Source organism: Psammomys obesus, unplaced genomic scaffold (genome assembly GCF_907164565.1).
Source record: "Psammomys obesus unplaced genomic scaffold, mPsaObe1.curated_primary_1811, whole genome shotgun sequence".
Taxonomy (NCBI): Eukaryota; Metazoa; Chordata; class Mammalia; order Rodentia; family Muridae; genus Psammomys; species Psammomys obesus.
The window spans coordinates 1,738,908-1,759,900 of NW_026596240.1; the positions used below are offsets into that span (position 1 = coordinate 1,738,908).

Sequence of the window (20,993 nt, forward strand, 5' to 3'; positions counted from 1 at the left end):
TGTGTGTGTGTGTGTGTGTGTGTGTGTGTGTGTGTGTGTGTGTGTGTATGCATGCCTGTACAGTTTTTAAAACTGCGCTGATCAAAGACAATGACAATCCAAGACAATCTGACCCCATGACTGGGGTGTACGCAAGGATCCAAGCACCTACCCTTTCCTTCATTCTAACACTTGGTTTTATTACTCTATGTGATGGGTAATGTTAACCAATCTCTCTCTCTTATACACACACACACACACACACACACACACACACACAATGTACTCTGATCAGATCCCCCTCGACACCTCACCTCACCTCTTTCTCCCACTGAGCCCCTCCTAAGCAGCTGTCCTCCTACAGCTGACCCCACCACTGAGATGCTCAGTGGTCAGGAGCACTGGCTGCTCTCCCAGAGGACCTGGGCTCAGTTCCCAGCACCCCCATGGCAGCTCACAACTCTCTGTAACTCCAGTTCCAGGGGATCTGACACCCTCGCACGGCTGACCATGCAGGAAAGACACCAGTGTACATAAAAAGAAACCAAAATTCTAACTAGGAGTGCTTAGGTGAGCACAGGTGAGAGGTGCTGACAGTTATTGTTGACGGTCTAGGAGAGACAAGCTTCTGGCCTGTCTAGACTAGGTCAACTGAGGTGGAGGCCCACCCACACCATCCACAGGCTGGCGTCCTGGACCAAATAAAAAGGAGGAACCCAGCAGAGCAGCAGCATTCATTGTTCTCCACGCCTGCCTGGATACCACGTGACCATCTGAGTCAAATAAGTCCTTCCTTAAGCTGCTTTTGTCACAGCGACATAAGGGTAACTGATACACACACTTCCACTGATTTATCTTGAAAACACCAGGGCCAATCTCATTTTGTTCTGTTTGTTTATGGTTTGCCTTTTTAAATGGGGTCTCACACAGCCCAGGCTGTAACTGAGGATGGCCCTGACCTACTGATTTTCCTGCCTCCATCACCTGATCAATGCATGATCTCACCTAGCTTCACTTTGTTCTTTGCTCCTCTTCATGGGGTTACTATTAACCCCTCTCCCAGACTCCAGGGTCACGACTGGTTTCCTGTACTCTAAGCCTAATACATCTCTGTGTAACCCTTGGACTGTCTGTATCTTTTACCTTTCCCCTACTTCTGGAATGTGCCACTGTGTTCCTGGTACAAGTGTGCTCTGTGTGTGATGCTCATGCTTGACAGTAAGCTTCCAGTTACCAGCACATGTTCCTATGAACCCTTCACTCTATTTGTGGACCTGGCGCTCTGCCGGGGACACAGTTTCCAGGGCACTGCTGGGAAGCATTCATGGCCATTTCCCTCTCACCTAGCTGTGGCTACTTGGTAGGTACTCTACCATCTGAGCCACATTCCCAGCCCCACCCCCTTTTGAGACAGAGTTCTGCTGTGTCACCCTGGCTGACCTGGATCTCTCTATGTAGACCGTGCTGGTCTTGAAGTCACAACAGATCCATCTGCCTTTGACTCCTAGAGTACTGGGATTAAAGGTGTGGGTTACCACACTCAATGTCCCCCCACTTCTTCTTAAGCAGGGTCTCCTAGACAGAGAAATGCTGTCTCGAAAAACAAAACAAAACTCTATCTATCTATCTATCTATCTATCTATCTATCTATCTATCTATCTATCTATCATCTGTCTGTCTGTCTGTCTATCTGTCTATCTATCCCAGGCTGGCTATAAAGCTTATGAACTTGCCGTGAAGCTTAGGCTAACCTTGAATTTCCAGGTATGTCCTAACATGCCAGGTCCTCAGAACCAGTAGTATAAACTATATTGGTAAACTGTCATGTGCCATTTGTGCCGGCTGTGCACCGACTCTTGAGAACAAGAGTCCTCTTGTCACAGACTCCAGCGTCCTCCCAGACTCCTCGTCCTGGCCCAGGTTGCCTGCCTCACCCTGTTAGAGGGAGGGAGGTGAACAGCAAACAGCGAAGGGCATTAACAACACTGCACCTTTGAGACCAGCAAGAAGGAAAACCATTTCCAACCAAGGTCACTGTTGTTTACCCATGGCACAAAACCTCCCACAGTGGGAATGAGGAACTGAAAGCTCTCATGAGAGCCCACCCTGCTTTGCCCAGAACTCTCTCGGTATGACTGCTGGAGCAGGCTCCCCTCATCCTTGCTGCTGGATGCGGTAGCTGCCTGATTTGATAAGCCCTCTATCTGCTACTGGGTATTTCTTCTTTTACCTTTGCTTTCTATATGCTCAATAGACTCACTCATTCAGACCTGAAAATACGTGTACAGACCGTCCTCTGGGTAGAACACAACTGAACTCAGGGCTCTCTGCACACGAGGAAAACATGCTACCAGCTGAGCGGCATCTCCAGCCCCAGGAAGCCAACTTTGATTTCTATGGTATTAAATAATATTTCCTGCTCATGCTAAGTGTGGTGGTGCATACCTATGATCTCAGCACTCTGGGAGGCAGAGGCAGGAGTATCGCTGTAAGTTCGAGGCCAGCCTGGTCTACAAAGCACGTCCAGGACAGCAAAGGCTACACAGAGAAAGGCTGTCTTGAAAAACAAAACAAAACTACATATATATATAGTATCCATATGTGTGTGTGTGTGTGTGTGTGTGTGTGTGTGTGTGTGTGTGTGTGTCTGTGTATGTATCCATCCCAGGCTTGCCTTGAACTTGATATGTAGCCCAGGCTGGTATGCAACTCACTGCAGGTATTAATATTACGGCAGTGCTAGGACTTAACCACAGTACCCCGAGCCTGCTAGGTGAGTGCCCTTTCACAGCTACATTTCCAAACCCTGGAAGTCACGATGTGAGGCTCTGAACTCCCGCCTCAGCCTCTTGTGCTGGGATTACAATCATGTGTCACCATACCAAGCTCACAATGTGCACTTCTTTTTATTTAACTTTTTATGAGTATGGTGCTTTGCTTGTATGTATGTTTGCATACCGCATGGATGCCTGGTACTTTAGGAGGGCAGAACACAGAACTAGAGTTACAGACCATTGTGAACTACCATGTGAACACTGGGCATTAAACCTGGGCTCTTTAGAAGAGGAGTCAGGGCCTGGAGAGCTGGCTCAGAGGTTAAGAGCATGCCAATGACAGTTGACATGGAGACAAACATCTTAATTGTGGGCAGGGAATCTAGGCCCATGGAGCAAACAGAAGGAGCTGGACACTTAGAATTCTTGAAGGTCTTGCTTTGTCTCTTAACGGTGGTGCAGTGTGACTGGCTGCCTCCTGACGCTCCTGCTTCAATGATGCCCTATAACCTCAAACTGTGAGCAAAACCAAAGCTTCCTCACTAGCTGTACCACAGCAACCCAAAGGAAGTGACAGCAAGTCTTCACGATTTCCATCCTGCAGATGAGGAGATCAAGGTTCTGAGTGGCTGAGGGGTTTGCTGAAGACCAACAGCTAATAAATGGTAGAGCTCAGATTCCAGGACGTCTGACGAAGAAGAACCGTTCCTGGTTCGTCTCTACCATCCTGACAATGAACTATGCAGTCCCCTCTCTGTTTGGGTCCTCAAGCCACAGCCTTCCCCCCTTTGTCCTCCACCAGAGCCCTACCTGGACATGGTGATGAGACAGGCGGAAGATCTCCTGTGCCATCAGCAAGGTGTTTGAGTCCATCACCAGGTACAGTAGGTGCAGGAGGGCGAGGAAGCCGGCTCCCCGGAGATCGGTAGCTGGATTTGCTCCTGTGGCAGAAACCAGGATGTGAAGGTGAGCAAGGAAGATGTCCTGATCCCTTGACCTCCCGGGACGTGGCTGGAACCCTGCCCTGACACTGCCCTGCTGGGCTGGAGCGCTCTGTACATGCCCGCTTCTGGACATAGCCCTGATGGGCTCTATGGCACCAAACAAGCCCATCTTTCAGCACTCAGGATGCCCTGGCAGCGGTTTTCTTATGCTCCCATGGCCTTCTGTAGTCATTTCCCCACATGACTACCAGCAAGATATTACAAAGACAGGGGCTGGCGGTGTGGTTTAGGAGGCAGTGTCTGCTCACCATATATGAGGCCCTGTGCAGTATAACTGGGCATACTTGTTAACATGCCTGTCTCCCCAGAACTTGGGAGGTAGAGGCAGGAGGATGAGGCTTTCAAAGTCATCCTTGTTTGTAGAGCCAAGTTCAAGGCCAGCAGAGAGGAAAAACAAGGAAGACAAACTCAAGCTGACACAGGCCTGTCCTTTCTCCTGTGTCTGCACCGTGTTAGGATACGGTGAGAAGCCCTCAGCAGAAGTCAAGCACCTTCTGGAGCTGTGCTCTCAGCTGCCAGAGCCATCTAGATCACGTGCCAAAAAACCTAGTTTCTATACATTACCCAGTTTAAGTCTTTTGTCAGAGCAACAGAAAATAGACTAAGAGCAGATCAAAAGGCCCCTGATAGCTGAGGGATAGAAGGGACAGAAGGGCAGCCTTGTAAGACAGACCCAACTTAGATAACATGTAACCCGCTCCAACCAAATACCACAGACATGTCCTGCTCCTCCTGCCCCTCCTCAGCAAAGGCCCAGCGAGGGCCCAGGTTCCTTCCCTTGTCTGGCTGAACCCAGGCAGCCCTGAGCTGCACTGCAGACAGCCGGGCGTGGAGCCTGGCATTTATCCTATTTAGAGGTAAGGAGTCTCTTGTCCCCTCTACAGTGACAGTGGGGAAGACCCAGAGACTGTAATCTGTAATGCTCAGAATGTCCAGGTAATGACTGAATGTGGGCTATAGCAAAACCAGGACGTGCTCAACCTGAATGGTACCTGAGATAAGGCAGATGCTTGAAGCACCTGAGAGATTTTAAAGCAGTTCTGATGATCAGAATAATCCCTACTTCCAAAGACATCCACACTTTGAACCTCAGAATCTAGGGGCACAGCACACGGCAAAAGAGAAAAAGACACGGGGAAAGTCAAGGCTGCTACCAGCAGAGAGGGAGAGTGTCATGGGGTATCTGCGTGGGCTTGGTGCAGTAGAGCAGGGTCCATGAAAGCAGAAGGAGGTGGAAACACATAGCTAGAGAAAGAGAGGATGTGAGCATGAGTGAGCTTGGGGACGCTGCTTCTGGCTGTGGCAATAGAGGTCTGCGGAAAGTTTCTAGAAGCTCAAAATGTTAGAGTTAGATTTTCTCGTAGGTCCTTCACAAATGAAATCAGTACTGCTGATACCCTGGTCCTCTCATGGGGTCCTGTGTCAGGCTGAGCTACAAACTAAAAAGTGGGCTTCTTTGTTCTACATCACTCTCTTCACGGCTGGGACAGGGTTGCATGGAGTCCAGGCTGGCATCCAACCTGCTATGCACCTGAGTATGACTTCAAACTTTTGGCTCATTTCTCCAGTGCTGGAATTGTGTATGGAGTTATGCTATGTTGCAGGATATTTGATCCCACTGTGAATCCTGAGACTGTGAACTGTAAAACTTTGTTTTCTGTTTGCTGTGGTTGAGCCCTAACACACACCTTCAACCCAAAAACTTTCTAAACACAGGGTTAAGTAAAGTTAACCCTAGGGCAAGAGGTGGAGCAAGCAACCAGCTGACAGGGATTAAAGAGTAGAAAGGACTTTGAGTTGAAGGGTAATTAAGGCAGCATGGAGACGAAACAGGAGTGTTTCACTTTCTAGCTCTTGAGCTTTTGGGGCTTTGGGCTAGCAAGCCTTTGGCCTTGGGTTTTGTTTGTTTGTTTTCGTTTCTTTTTCCCCCCTGTTTTTGGCCTTTTCCTCCTGGGCCGTCAGCTGAGCTAGTGAGCCTTTTGGGTTTTTTCTATCCGGACATGAGCTGAGAAGAAAGGTCACGAAAGAAGGATGCTTTCTCGACTCTACCTAGCAGTGTATCAAAGCAGATGCTGAGACTCATAACCAAATTTTGGGCAGAGTGCAGGGAATCATATGAAAGAAGGGGGAGTTACTAAGACCTGGAGAGGACAGGAGCTCCACAAGGACCAAATATATCTGGGCACAGGGATCTTTTCTGAGACTGATATTCCAAACAAGGACCATTCATGGAGATAACCTAGAACCCCTGCACAAATGTAGACCATGGCAGCTCAGTGTCCAAGTGGGTTCCTTAGTAAGGGGAACAGGGACTATCTCTGACATGAACTCAGTGGCTAGCTCTTTGACCTCCCCACCCTCCGTGGGAGGAGCAGCCTAGCTAGGACACAGAGGAGGACATTGCAGCCAGTCCTGATGAGACCTGATAAGCTAGGGTTAGATGGAAGGGGAGGAGGACCTCCCCTATCAGTGGACTTAGAGAGGGGCAGGGAGGAGATGAAGGAGGGAAGGTGGGACTGGGAGGGAATGAGGGAGCGGCTACAGCTGGGATATAAAGTTAATAAGCTGTAATTAATATAAAAAATAAAATTTTAATAAAAAAAAGAAGGGTGCTTTCTCTGCCTCTCTGAGCTAGCAGGTTTTCACCTCAGCATCTCGCTCCTGAGTCGTTCTTAGTCAAGTAGAACGGTTGGGGTTTTTCTTCTTTTAAACAACAATGCTAATCTACGGGATTCGGGGACTGAACACAGGGCTTCATGCGAGCTGAGCACTTTAATAACTGAGGTACATCTCCTAGCCAAATTTGTGGAAGTCTGTTACTGCAACTGTAGAAAACTCTGACAGCTCTGATTGGCCCGGAACCCTCTATGTACACCGGGCTGGCCTCAAACTCACAGAGATCTGCTTGCTTCTGCTCTTTGAGGGCTGGGGTTAAAGCTGTGTACCGCCATGCTCTGCAATATAGTTTCTTACTCTTTACAAAGGTAAGACAGGATTTGGGGGGTAAAGAGTACAGGGCTGAGGATGCAGCTCAGTGGACAGCCTGCTTACCTGGCATGCACAAAGCCCTGGGCTGGACGTCCATTTCCACACAAACTGGGTAAAAAAACTCTAATCCAAAAGCAGGGGAAATAACTGCTTCAATTAAAAATAGCTACACCACAGTTTTCATTTGAAAAGAGGAAATACGAGCAAACCAGATTGCAACGACACCACTCCCGTCTCTCGCCACACAAGTGTGTCCCAGCAGACTGCAGAGCTCCAAGTGACAAGCTATCCTTCTTCCTCCCTCAGCTGTGCTCGGCACACTCCTGTGTGCTGCCCGGGGGACATGGATCTTCTGTGCCCCCTAGATGCCCCTCCTCCCTCAAGACGGCCCCTCCCTCTGGGATCAATCAGACAAGACAAGGGAAGCAAGATGGGAGCTTTTCTCTCACCCTGGAAGCCCAGGTCTTCCCAATGGTTTCCGTGGAGCGCACAGTCAAACTTGGAGCCCGTCAGCTTCTTGTAGATGGTCTGGAGCACTCGGCCATGCATCGGGTCCTGGCTGTCCAGGCCACCTGCCCAAGACACATGCACACCTTCTGCTAGCCGTCCCCAGGGAGAGACCAGTGCTTCCTGCACCGTGTTCAAGACATGCTACCAGCACTCCTGTTGTCATGGCAATCGGAGTAGCCAGGAGCCTTAGCGTGTGCCCCGGGGCTGCCCTAGCACTCACACTGAGCAATGGTGAAGATCAAGTCTCTTTCTTCCCGAAGCCCCTGGTGCAGCTTTGGCGGCCCGAAGAGGCAATGCCGGAGGGCGGCGAGCCCAGTCCTTCGAATAGTTGGCTGGATTCGTTTCTGAGAAGGGAAGTGCAGACAGTCTAACCAAACCTTTATCACCTGTGACAGCCCCTCCATAGTGTTTGCGCCAGGAGGCAGCACTGAGACTCCAGGGACGGGGCTTCCAGCTCAGAGAGTCTCTGCCCGGTGTGCTTGGATGCAAGCCTTCCCAGCTAGTTCTCTGCACATGGCCTCTTGGGCTTTTTCAGAACTGGCTATTGACTGACCAGTGAGGCTTGGCTGTGGCCACATGGAAACCCCAATATGGTCACCCAAAAGCCAGGCTAGTGTCCTCTGCAAGGTTGCCTCTACTCTTCATACAGCTGTTTCTTTGAGGATATGGATTCCAAATTGCAGCTCCTTCCCCGCTCCCAGGATGTTAGGGACAGTGGGCACTCTTGAGTTACATGTCATCCTAAAGTACATCATGCTGGCTCCCCGAACCCGAGGTCACTGCTGCCAGCCTTACAGGGTTCTAGGTTTGGGCATGTTCTGGCCTTTTGTATCCATTTCTATCTCTTTAGGCTCCCTCCTGATCTAGGCTGAATACCTGAAACCACATTCTTGCTAGACTCACTGCACGCTGCTCAACACATCCCACAAAAGCCCCCAGTGTGCGTATCCCCTCATACTCCTTTTCTCAGGCTACCTTATTACTGGTGTGTGTGTGTGTGTGTGTGTGTGTGTGTGTGTTTGTGTGATGTGTGTGAGGGGGCATACATACCACAATGCATGTGGAGGTCAGAGGACAACTGTGGCAAGAGTTCTCTCCTTCCACTTTTACATGGGATCTGGGGATCGAACTCAGGTCACAGGGCTTGTCTGGCAAGAACCTTTATCCACTGAGTCATCTTGCTTCCCCACACAACGTTTTTTTTTTTTAAGATTTATTATTTATTATATAAAGTGTCCTACTGGCATGTACATCTGCATGCCAGAAGAGGGCACCAGAACTCATTACAGATGGTTGTGAGCCACCATGTGGTTGCTGGGAATTGAACTCAGGACCTTTGGAAGAGCAGCCAGTGCTCTTAACCTCTGAGCCTCTGAGCACAAGGCAGCCTTCTTACTCACGTCATGCTGGGACTATAGGTGTGAACCACCATATCTGGTTCTTTGGTACCTGAGATCCTGTCCCCCAGCATTTCTAAGGCGAGAAAGGGTCCAGTGCACAGCAAACTTGGGAAGCAGGAGCATGCTGGGCCATATTTCCCTACAGCCATACCTTGAAGGACGAGAGGTCCACAGTCTGGAAGTACTGCAGGGCTTCACTGAAGGAGATGAGCTGGCCAGGCTGCTGAGAGCTGATCCCACTCTCTAGGTCAAAAGAGAAGACACCTGAGGATCTAGGATAATGGTGGTCCTATTAGCAAACACCCACTGACGGCCAGCTGGGTGTCACCTCTAAGCCAAGCAGTGGCTACCAACTTGTCACCAGCAATATAGGTGGTGGCTGCTGTCGCTCGCTGTGACCTCTCTCCTGAGCTTGGCAAAGCTTGGCTGGGACCCAGATGGTGTTGACCCTTTTACAGCTCCATCTGAATCTGTCAGAAATGGACTTGAGACAATGCTCCCCAGCCTTCAGAGACTGCCAGCAAATGTCTTCTGCAGGGGCCCTCACTGCCCACCTCCATCCATGTCCCCCTTCAGGGGCAAACCCTGACCAGCGTTCCCTTGTCTTCCCTCAGCACTGGGTAGAGGATGAGGAATGGCAGCCTTGCCCTGCGGTGGTCCTTCTCCACTTGATGTAGCGTGTCATTTTAGGGTTTGTGGACAACACTCTCTACTCTGTTACTTAACTAAAATGGGGACATTCAAGAATTCATCATCCCCATCGCAGGTGCACAGCTAGGCATGTGGCTTCCGCTGGCCACTGTGCTGGTCAGCGCCATTTCCACACTTACCTGGGTCTGGGGGGATGACCTCTACCACATCCCACTCTTCCTGGGCTCTGAGCACCTCTGCACTCACAACTGCAACGGTGAGAAAGGAGTCTTGGTGAGATCTGGGCCTCACTGAGGCCGGTCACACAGCCCTTCCCCCCAAACCACAGCACTCCTGCTGGTCAAACAGTCTGGAGGAGGCGAAAGGATCAGGTCAGGTTATCATGTCAGATGCCTGGTGGCTTCATCAGAGAATGCAGGAATTAAGAAGGGAAGTGCTTAGACACTGCAGAACCAGAGAACAGGGGTGCAGGGAGCCCACTCTCACAGCGCTCCCCAAGGCAGCCTCAGCACAGTAGCGGGCAATGGAAAATGGAGCGGTCGAGAGGAAGCTGCAGATGCAACTTAAAGGTGAAGCTTTTGGGCTGGGGGAGGGGGGTTGTGTGGCTCAGCTGGAGAGCACTTGCCTGATGTACATAAGGCCCTTGGGTCAGTCCCCAGCACCGCATCCACCAGGCATGGTGGTGTGTGCCCGGAGTCCCAGCACTCGAGGCAACTCTGCCTTTAAAATACCAATAAAATAAAAATAGGTAATTGTTTATGTGTGTGCATGCACATGTGCGTGGAGGTATCGGCAGTGGCCAGAAGAGGGTGGTGGAGACCCTGGAGCTGTGGCTATGCAGTTGTGAGCCACCGGAACTCTAGTCCTCTGAAGAGCAGCAAGCACTATTAAACACCGAGCCATCTCTCCAGCCTCAAAAAAAAAAAAAAAAAAAAAAAATTAAGTAATGTTTCTTCATTTCGGACAAAATCTGGTGTGTCAGGTTTTCTCAGGAAATAGTTGCAGAAAAGCAAAAGTATTTTAATTACAGAGATTGCAATATGGATAAAAGAAAGGTGAGTCAGGCAAGGTGGTGCAAGCCTTTAATCCCAGCACTTGGGAGAGAGAGGCAAGTGAATTGTGAGTTCATGCCTGGCTAGCCTGGTTTACAAGTGAGTTTTAGGTCAGCCTGGGATACATCTTGTTTCAAAAGAAAGAAACATATAAAGAAACACACAAGAAAATAAAGGAAAATGAGGTAGCAACTTTCCAGTGGTGCCCTGTGCAGAGCAGGGCACTGCCACGTCATCCACCGCACAGGGTCTTCTGGATCCGAAACCACCTGTGCCCCGTATGCTGGCTGTACTCAAACTCAAGCCTTCTGCTCAGCCTCTGGGGCCAGGAAGCATGCCCGCCACAGCCAGCTCCAGGAGCAGTTATTTTTTCTCTGAACCATCCTTTGTTTCCTGTTGGTCACTACGGCATTGGAAACAGCTCTTCTGGAAGCCTGAGCGCTGCCATCGTAAGGGAAAACACTGGGGTAGAGAGTGCGTGCAAGAGCTGTGCATGGTGGGCCTTTAGTCCCAGCACTCTGGAGGCAGAAGTAGGGGGACTCTATGAGATCAAACCCATCCTTGGCTACAGAGGGCTACCCACTGAGCCACGTCTCTAGCCCGTTTCGTCTTAGTTATAGCTTTGCCTGTTGCACTTATCTATTTATTCACTGAGCCCTGGCTGGTCTGTAACTCTCTGTGTAGAACAGGCCACCTTCAAACTCGTGGCAATCCTCCTACCTTGTCTCCTGAGCACTGGGGGTACAGGCGTGGGGGGCCACCTCACCGGACATACTTTCATTTAATATGATGTTATGCTCATTTCTTTTATATTGTCCTTTTAGATTTTACAAACCAGAAGTTTAAGACTGTAAACTAGAAAAAAAAAATCACATAATTGAAGAATAAGTACATGGAGTGCCAAAGTATTTAATAACTATAATCAAACTTGTTTCAGCTTTCACAAAAGAATTTTACGTGTGTAAACTTTACGCCCATTCTGGCGTGACTTAGGTGACCGCAATGCTTAAGAGCAGGGTTTGAAAAGTTCTTTAAAATTTTATTTATTAATTATTGGATATATGTCTGTTTGTGTGGGCACATATGTACAATAGCACACAAGTAGGGGTCAAAGACAGCTTGTGCAAGTTGTTTCTCTCTTTCTATCTTTATGTGGGTTAGGGATTTGAACTCTGATCCTCTGGCTTACACAGTAAGCCCCTTCCTTTGCTAGCCTTGAAGCTCGTATTCAGCTCTGCAGTACGAGGACATCCTGAACTGTTGAGTGTGAATGAATATGCTGATTTCATGTTTGTGTCATCTTCGTAAAGACATCAGTATCGAATGCTGTTCCAGAAATGCCTAATTAATGTCACACGTTAGAAAGTAGACACTGTGCCAACTAGAAGCACAAGAGGTCACACACAAAGCTCTGGATGCTGCCGCCGCTTCTCTGGAATAAGATCAGTTTAAAATCTTGGGCTTACAGAATATCAACATGAAGTCGCCGGGCACAGGGGTTCACCCCTGTAGCCCTAGCACTCAGGAAGACTACTGCGAGTCTAGGACTAGCCTGGGCTATAGTGAGACCACGCCTTCAAAAACAGTAATAGCAATGGGGAAATTTTTAATAACAAGACTGAAAAGAATACTAAACAATATTGCTCAGTCCGCCATAGAATCAAACCTTGCAGTTTACCTGAACACTTGTGACCTTCAGTGACCTTGTGCAAATAGGGTCTGCGCCTGGGTATTTCTTTTGTTCTCTCCAGTAGATTTCATTTTGGCTTATATGGAATTTAGAGTTTATACAATTAAAAAGAAAATGTCGCATGGTGGGACAAACCTTTAATCTCAGCACTTGGGAGGCAGAGGCAGGCAGATTTCTGTGCGTTCGAGCCTGGGCTACACAGTGAGACTGTCTCAAAACAAAACAGGAAGGAGCCAGCAGAGACACTCTTTTGCCTCTTTTGCTGTGTGATACCCTGCGCCAACTTGGAACTCCAACTGCAGGCAGGACACCAAGTTCAGCCCCTTGACCTTGAAATTGACTGACTGTCAATGATCTCAGTCTGTTTCTCAGGTAGGGACTCAGGCAGCCCTGGGTGGTCTTAAACCCCTCTCCAGCCAAGAATATGTCCTTGAACTCCTGATCTTTCTACCTCTACCTCCCACGTGTGGGAAACACGCATGTGCCACCATGCTTGCTTAAATCCCTATTCCGTATAAAACCGCCCAGTCTCTGGCACTCTGTTGTAGTACTGAAAAATGGATTGACAGAACAGACTTGCAGTTAAGTAAAATAATACCAAATGCTGATGATGACTGAGGAGAAGGCGGTTGGAAGAGGCGGAGAGGGCCTCTCTCTGATGCTTACTAGTTGTTTTTTTTTTGCCAAATTATTTAACCATCTGTGAGTTTTCATGCGATTTCAGTAAGCAAGAGACAATTCTCCAACTTCTAACATGGTTATGTAGCCCAGAGGCAAGAGTTCATCAAGTGTTCACTATTGTTAGTGACACAGTCATGGTCTCAGGGCCAGTAAGTTAGAGGGATCGGCGAAATGGATTCAGGGTCCTAAGATTCTGGGCTGCTAGGGAATTCCACCTTGTTACTTCTAGCCTTGGGGCAGCAGACACTGAGACTCAGAAGGACTCAGCTATATAACGTCAACAAATCTTGGTCTTGCATGACTAGAGAAAATGAAGTTCTGAAGAGTTTAAGTTAGCCTGGGTATAGCTCCATTTTGAAATAAAGAACCATCTTGACTGGGAGCTGAATTCAGGTACCAGGAAATATCACAGAATGTACACTTGGCAGAGAACAAAGTTAACTCTCCTAGCAACAGCCTCCAGGAAATATCACAGAATAAATGCTTCATAGAAAATAGAGACAATCTCCCCGACAATAGTCAATGAGAATATTGACTTGGGAATCGGGTGGGAAAACTCTCCCCAATGTTTCAGATATAGTTTAGAAAAATAGCCACTGTGCTTATATGCTTTAGGAATTGTGATCATGTGCCTCAGAGAAGGTCATCTTGCCCTGCTAACTTTTACCTAATCCTATAACATCAAGGCATATGCCCTCCCTGTTTGCTGTCATAGAAACATGTGCCCCCCTACTTGCTGTCATGGAAACCCCTTGCTCACAGACTTTCCCTTTAAAAATCCTGCTCACTCAGAGCTTGAGGTCCCACTTCTTTACTGCTACGTCAGTGAGACTTGGGTCCTGAGTTTGATTGCTCTCGTAATAAAGCTCCCTTGCTTTTGCATTGAGTCATCTCCTGGTGGTCTCTGAGAGTACTGTGAACCTGGCATTACAGTTCAGACTTTAGCAAGCAAGACTGTGGGCGATAAAAATGAGGGACAAAGTGGCTGAAGAAAAGGAGGACATTGCAAGAGCAAGACTGTGGGTTTGCTCCTCAGCTTCCCCTCCAAGACAGGAAAGGCTGAGAGATGGCTTAGCAGTTAAGAGCACTTGCTGCTCTTCCAAAGGACCTGAGTTTGGTTCCCAGCACCCACACTGGCAGTGAAGAGCCACCAGTAACTCTAGCTTCAAGGCATCCAGCACCCTCTTCTGGCCTTCATGGGCACTCGGTGATTCACTCACATGGACGTACACATAGGCATAAAATAATTCTTTAAAAAAGAGAGAGTATGAGCCAGCACTGTCATCCTATAATCCCAGCACTAGGAAGGGAGAGGCAGGGTGATTTATGGCAAGTTCAAGTCCAGCCTGATGTACAGAGTAAGATCCAGGACAGACAGCACTACACGCAAAAGAAAACGAGTGAGAAATGTGCAAGTGGTGGGCTGCGCACAGCCTCCCTAACGCCAACGCTGGCCTCCAGGCAGCACTGCCAGCTGCCTCTCACCCTATGACCCTCCACCCACAAGCAGTCTGACCATGTCTGTGAGCCAGGAGCAGAACCTGGCCACAGGGGGAGGGAGGCTGCCATTACAATAGTTAAGGAACAGAAAAGTCAAGCTAGCCTTATCCACCTGCTGCCTGAGAGATGACGACACTGTGTATGCGCTGGTCCTGTCCTCTTGGAGCGAGGCTGACCCTCCTGGCTCTGAAGATCTGAAGATGATCCTGACAGGAGTGTGTGTGTGTGTGTGTGTGTGTGTGTGTGTGTGCATGTGTGCAAAGCAAAAATCTAGAATAACTAACGCACCTCACATTCTTATTTAGTTATTTCTATTTGATTGACTTTCTTTTGCCTTTCCCATTTATCTATCAACTAAACAGCACTGATTTAGTCATCCTGTGAATGCAAATTAGCCAAGAGTATTGCTTATCTGTTTGGGTTTTTTTTTTTTTTTTTTTTGAGACAATGTCTCAAGTAGCCAAGACTGGTCTCTTGTGTGTAAATGAGGATGTCCTTGAACTTCTGATCCTCTGACTTCACCTGCCTAAAGGTGGGAGATCATAAGAAAGTACCACCATACTGATTCTGCAGCCTCTAAGCGCCAAAGGACACCTTGTCCTCTTCTACCATGTGGGTCCTGGGTCTAAGTCAGGCTTAGCAACAAGTGCCTTTATCTCCTGAGCTATCTCACAGCCTCCCGTATGTAGGATATATGTGTGTGTGTGTGTGTGTGTGTGTGTGATATGTATAGATACATACACATATATAATACATAATGTATAATATATAATAGGTATATTCTAATTGTGTGTATGTGTGGTTCAAAACATTAAATAATGTAGGGCCTTGGGCAAACTCAGCCTAAGTGCTCTATCGCCAAGCTATATTCCAATAGTGTGTAGCATTTAAAGATAAAAACATATACTATTGAAGTGCTAGAGAGATGGCTCCGTGGTTAAGAGCACTGGCTGTTATTCTAGAAGACCCAGGTTTGATTCACAGAACCCACAAAGCAGCTCACAACTATAATTCCATTTTCAGGGATCTGATGCCTGCTTCTTGCTTCCGCAGCACTGAAAGCAAGTGGGGCACAGATACACATGCAGACAAAACACCTGCACACATCAAACAAAAATAATATATCTTTTTAAGAGACACACAGAAAGTGTATGTGATTCAGTGCTCACTGCAAAGTGTACTTTCGTGTCCTCCATGCTATTCCACTTAATTCTTACCAAGCTTGCTCCCCCAGGTCCTGCTGCGATTTACTTCTCCCCTGCAGCCACCCTTTTGAAGTGCTTGGGATGGAACCCAGGGCACCGGCTAGCCCAGCACTCTACAACTGCCCTCAGCACTGTCTGGCTTCGTTTCCTACCTGAAGAGGGGGTGATTAGAAAAATTAAGCAAGTGTTTCAAGGCCACATAGGTAAGGGAGTCAGTTTAAAACACAGGGTCTATCTCCACGATGGTTGTGAATATGAGAATATCTTTCTTTACAGTACTGATGCTGAGACAAAAGCGTGGTGCTGGGAAACACCTTGCCAAAAGCAGAGCAGGAACTTCCCAGGGCCCCTTCACTTACACTGCTTCATTTTCCTTCTTTTGTTTTGTTTTGTTTTGATTTTCAAGATAGGATTTCTTTCCTGGCTCCCTGGAACTAGATTTGTAGACCAGGCTGGCCTTGAACTCACAGAGATTCACCTGCTTCTGCTTCCTTCGTGCTGGAATTAAAGGGATTAAAGGCACCCTCACGCCCGGCCTGTACTGCCTCGTTTTCATACTGTCCTTGAGGATGAGGTGTTCATATTTCCAGTGCTGGGTCGGTGAAGTTGCTCATCCCCCAGTGGAAGAAGGGGACTGACTCCAGCAAGCCACCCTCTGGCCCACACCCCTTCCCATAACGCAATAAAAGTGAATCAAATTCCTGTTTTTCACTGTACACAGACATTATTACATGCCTTGCTCTGAAACACACAGCAAACCACCAATGGATAATCTAGCACCTAGCCCAAGTTGCTTCTAATTTTTGTTGGGGAATGATAAACCTACAAAATTCAGAAAGAGAAAGAGCAAGGCTGATTCAGACGATGGAGAGTAGGTCCTTGGAGGCTCTGACCCGGGTCCCACCCAAACCCGAAGGGCCTTCCAGGGTCCTTACCCCCTGGCTGCCATCCACTCGATTCTGTGGTCAGGGCCTGGAGAATGCCGTGGTTCTTCAGCTCCGAGATCTGTTAGGGGCAGGTGGCCTTTAGAGGGAGGGCAGAATCCACCTCTCCCCATACTCAGCTTTTCCCACCTACTGTATATGAGCTAGCCTGGAAATTAAGAGGCTGGAAGACTGTATTTTGATGGGCTGATTAAAAATCTGTGTGTGAGTGTCTGTGTGTAGACACTCAGGTAGGTCAGAGATCAACCTGGAGTGTTGTTTCTTAGGAGGGTTCCATTTTGCTTTTACCATAGGGACTCTCTCAAGGGCCTGTGGCTCACTGATCTGATTAGACTAGCTGTCCAGTGGGTCCCACGATTCTCCTGCCTCTGCATCCACAGCACTAGGATGACAAGCACACACCATCATGCCTGGCTTTTTTTGTGCATTCTAGGGATCAAACCCAGGCCCTCATGCTGGCAAGGCAATCACTTTGCCACCTGAGCTGTTTCCTCAACCCTTGTGTGTGTGTATGTGTATACAAATGTCCACACTGCTGAGGCCTGGCTCTAGAGCATACTAAGCACAAAATCTACACTCCAGCTCTAAATTCAATCTTGTTTTTGTCTTGCTATGTGGGGTAGGCAGGCCTTGAACTCTATTCTTGTTTCAGACTCTCAAATATTTGGACTTACAGGCCTGCACCACCTCCTCCAGCCTAAAAGTGAGTCTTTTTTTTTCCAAGACAGGGTTTCTCTGTGTAGCCCTGGCTGTCCTGGAACTCCCTCTGTAGACCAGGCTGGCCTCGAACTCAGAGATCTGCCTGTCTCTGCCTCCCAAGTGCTTAAATCAAAGGTGTGCGCCACTGCCTGGCTAAACGTTGTTCTTAAATCCTGGAACACTTTGACTGTGAGGCTGCAGCTGGGTAATGTGGGGACAAGCTTGTGGCCACGTGAATGGTAACTACACACAGACGCATGACCCTTTGAGACTATGCATTCTATGCTCATCCTCTGGGGGGGTGATCACTTCCGAGTGCGAGCTCCTGAGGTCCTAGCTGTACCCCTAGCACGCTAAGCTTATGCTGGCAGGAGGCTGAGGCGTAGGTGATATGTACAGAAATTCCTCGGAAAGCCGTGAGTGCACCGCTGTCCTTGTACAAGGAAGAGTGCACAACGGAGACTCTTTCCACCTGCAAGACAGACAGGAAGACCAGGGTCAGTTTCCTGTAGCGGTCTCCCTCAAAGCTCGGTTTAGATTTCTCAACTTTTCCTAGAATCACAAGAAATGAACTTCGGGGAAGTCAGCTCCAATATCGTAAAGGCAACCCACTGGGCGAGGTGGCACACTTGGAGGTGAGAGGCAGGAGGTTAAGAGTCTGAGGCCAGTGTCAGCCACAGAACAGCCTGTCTCAGTCCTCACCTACCACGAGGGCATGGTGCATGAAGGCTTCTGCTTAAGGCCCTGGGTTCATCTGTCTTAGTGTTAATCCCAGCACTTGGCAGGCAGAGGCAGCGGATTTCAGAGAGTTGGAGGCCAGCCTGGTCTACAAAGTGAGTCCAGGACAGCCAGGGCTCTGCTACACAGAGAAACCCCATCTAGAAAAACAACAGACAAACAAACAGCACATGTGACAAAGAGGGAGACGTTTTCTCTAGGTGTGTGGGCCTAGCAGGTCTGAGGAGCCCAGCGGCCCCTCCACACCCACGAACAGCTGAGCAGCACACTGCACTTGCTGTGCGGTTTTTTTTAAATGAAGGGAGCTCATGAATTTGGGGCTGGGTGGGGGAGGCTCTGGGAAGAGTTAGGGGCAGAAGGAGGGGGCAAATATCAAAATATATTATGTACATGCATGAAATTCTTGACTGATTAATAAAAAAAATTTAAAAACACACATAGGAGATTTTGTCTCAAAAATCAACCAACCAATCAACTAACCAGCCATACCCACAAACTGACCAAACAAACCAGCCGGGGCGTAGTAGTGCCAACTTCTAAAGCCAGCACTTAGGAGACTGAGACAGGACTAGCCTAGGCTACAAAGCAAGACTGGCACAAAAAATCAAAACCAAAACTAAGTCCAGTAGAAAATGCCTGGTTTACACAAAAGGAAATGTCATTTTAAATAATTTGAAGTGTGGGGTGGAGGTACTACCTGTGTGACCATCAAAATCTATCCTCACTTCCCATCTTGCTTTGAGGCAGGATCTCTTGCTCCCTGCTGGCATGCCAGGTTTGCAGGGCACTCCTGGGGATTTTAATCTCCACCTGAAATCTGGCCACACCTTCTGCTGTAGCCTAAATAAATGACACGTAGAAGGAAGCTTTTGCCTTGCCTCCGGCTGTCCATTTTTTTTTTTGCTGGAATTAGCATCTACTTTCTTGGGATTCTGGTGTACACTGAAGACCAGCTGAGACATTTAGCCTCATGGACTAAACAACTACTAGATTGTTGGGCTTTCTGTTGGCCTAGCTGGACCACAGCCTGTAAGTCACCCAAAGTAGTCTGTGTGCGCGTGCGGCGTTTGTGTGTGTGTGTGCATTCTATCAGCTCTGCACTGTAGAGAAACCTGATTAGTACATATAAATAAATGGCACAGGAACTATTCTCAGATAATGTTTCAGTAATCAAGTAGTCAAAGGTCAAAAAAGGTCATAAAAAATACGATTTTTGATTAGAGGTGTCAAAGGTTACAACTCACCAGATGCTGGTGTTTCTAACCTTTGACCTTGCAACAGACATTATCATCTATAAAATTTATACTCAAGAATCACACAATCAAGTTATAAAAAAGAAAAGAAAATTACAAGAAAGATGTGTTAATGTTGTAAATGTCTTCTTAAAGAATATAGGGCTTTGGACTGGGCTGCACTCAAGCCTACCGTTGGGTGGCTGTGGCGTGCCTGGCTGGACACCAGTACTGGCGTTCTTACTTACAGCCCTGGCAATAATTTGGAGGCAAGGTCTGATGTATTCCAGGCCATCACACAAGTCGCTATGGTGAATGACCTTGGGCTTCTGGCCCTCCTACCCCCCCCCCCACCTCCTGAGTGTTGGGTCTACAGGGATTACAGGTATGGACCCCCACAACCCACATATCCTGCCTTAGGGACAAGCACGCTATGGACTGGGTGACATCCTGGTGGAAATTCACAGGTTTTGCACGGTCCAAGCCTGTGCTGTAGCCCAGTCGCTTATCTAACAGATACACTCTTCCTCTTGATGCGTTTATTTTTATTCACTGTAGCACTATTTCCATAAGCTGAAAAAATACACGTCGACCAATAGCGGACTTAAAAACTTCAGGTATGTCCATCCAGTGAGCCGCCATGCACAGCAGGAAGTGCTGGGCTCTGGGGTTGAGGGCTGCAGAGCACACACTGTGTCAGCTGCGGCCAGCCGCATGTCCTCCTGAGAGCCTATTTTCTGCTCGGACTGTAGAACTTTGATTTCCTTTCCTTTGGGTGCCCTCACCTCTTTCTCTTATATTTACTCTCATCACTACCATTTGTTTTGAAACACTGTTTTGTTACTTAGCCCTGGCTGGCTTGTAACATGTGGTAATCCTTTTGCCTCTTCCTCCCTGAGGGCTAAGGTGACAAACATGTACCACCATGTCTAGTAAGATGGGCAGGGATTTCAACAAGGACCCACCTTGCGGTATTCTTCTAATTTGTTTCAGTGACCTAACCATTCCTTTCTTTCCTCTTCCCCACTCTCCCATGATTACACACACACACACACACACACACACACACACACACACACACACACGAAGCTGCTGTCTTTCATGACTATTTCCAGGATCATACCCGAGTAAGACACACTTGTGCCTCCAGAAGGAAACTGAGTGTGGAGGAAAAGTAGCAAGGCAATCACAAAGGTGGACAATTCTTTCTACTATATCTTTCTGTACTTTCATATTTTTAGAATATGAAGTATATAATTTTCTCTAAAATACATAAACAAAAAAGGACCTAAAACAAAATAACTAAGGTTTGACTCAGTGGTACAAGCCAGGACTCCAGCACTTGGGAGACTGAGGCAGAACAACGTGTGCTCAAGGACATAGCAAGACCCTGTTCCAAAACAACAACAAAACAACTAAACAAACAAACAAACAAACAAACAAAAAACCCAGCCTGGAGGTTCGGGGGACTGCTGTTGAGTGATAGGCCACTAGCATTACCCAGCAAGATGCTGTCACAAACCAACCAGCCAGCAACACACATAGGAATGGAATCTCTCTGTTCCTTTCCACACCAGCTCCGCCTTCTCTACCAGCCTGGCGGCCTGTCTTAGCATCTGGCTATAACTGGTTTTACCTCTGTAAGTCCTGATTGATTATTTTTAAATAAAGGAGTCCTTTAAAAGAGATTTGTTTTTATTTATCTAAAAATTATAAGACTTCCTTTATGTTTTTGGTTGTATGAGTGCTTTGCCTGCATGTATCCCTGGTACCTTTGGAGGCTGGAAGGTATCATCAGGTCCCCTGGTGACCCATCCTGTGGTGCAGGAACTGAACCTGGATCCTCAGCAAGAGCAACAGGCACTCTTAGCCACTGAGACATCCCTCCAGCTCCCTATTTCACTCTGAGACAGGCTCTAACTATGCTGCCAGGATGACATGGAACT

General features: G+C 48.0%; 1 protein-coding gene across 5 annotated transcripts in view; it reads right to left on the minus strand.

Annotated features, from left to right (window-relative positions):
* Positions 1–20,993, minus strand: part of Elmod3 (ELMO domain containing 3) — a 31,755-nt gene that overhangs the window by 5,647 nt on the left and 5,115 nt on the right. For all 5 annotated transcript variants that reach the window (XM_055596341.1, XM_055596344.1, XM_055596343.1 and 2 more), the window contains 7 exons: positions 17,475–17,549; positions 16,370–16,439; positions 9,486–9,554; positions 8,807–8,898; positions 7,476–7,599; positions 7,195–7,317; positions 3,564–3,694 (listed from right to left, as the gene is read on the minus strand). In XM_055596341.1, the coding sequence (XP_055452316.1) occupies positions 3,564–3,694; positions 7,195–7,317; positions 7,476–7,599; positions 8,807–8,898; positions 9,486–9,554; positions 16,370–16,439; positions 17,475–17,549 (684 nt within the window). The remainder of the gene's footprint in view (positions 1–3,563; positions 3,695–7,194; positions 7,318–7,475; positions 7,600–8,806; positions 8,899–9,485; positions 9,555–16,369; positions 16,440–17,474; positions 17,550–20,993) is intronic.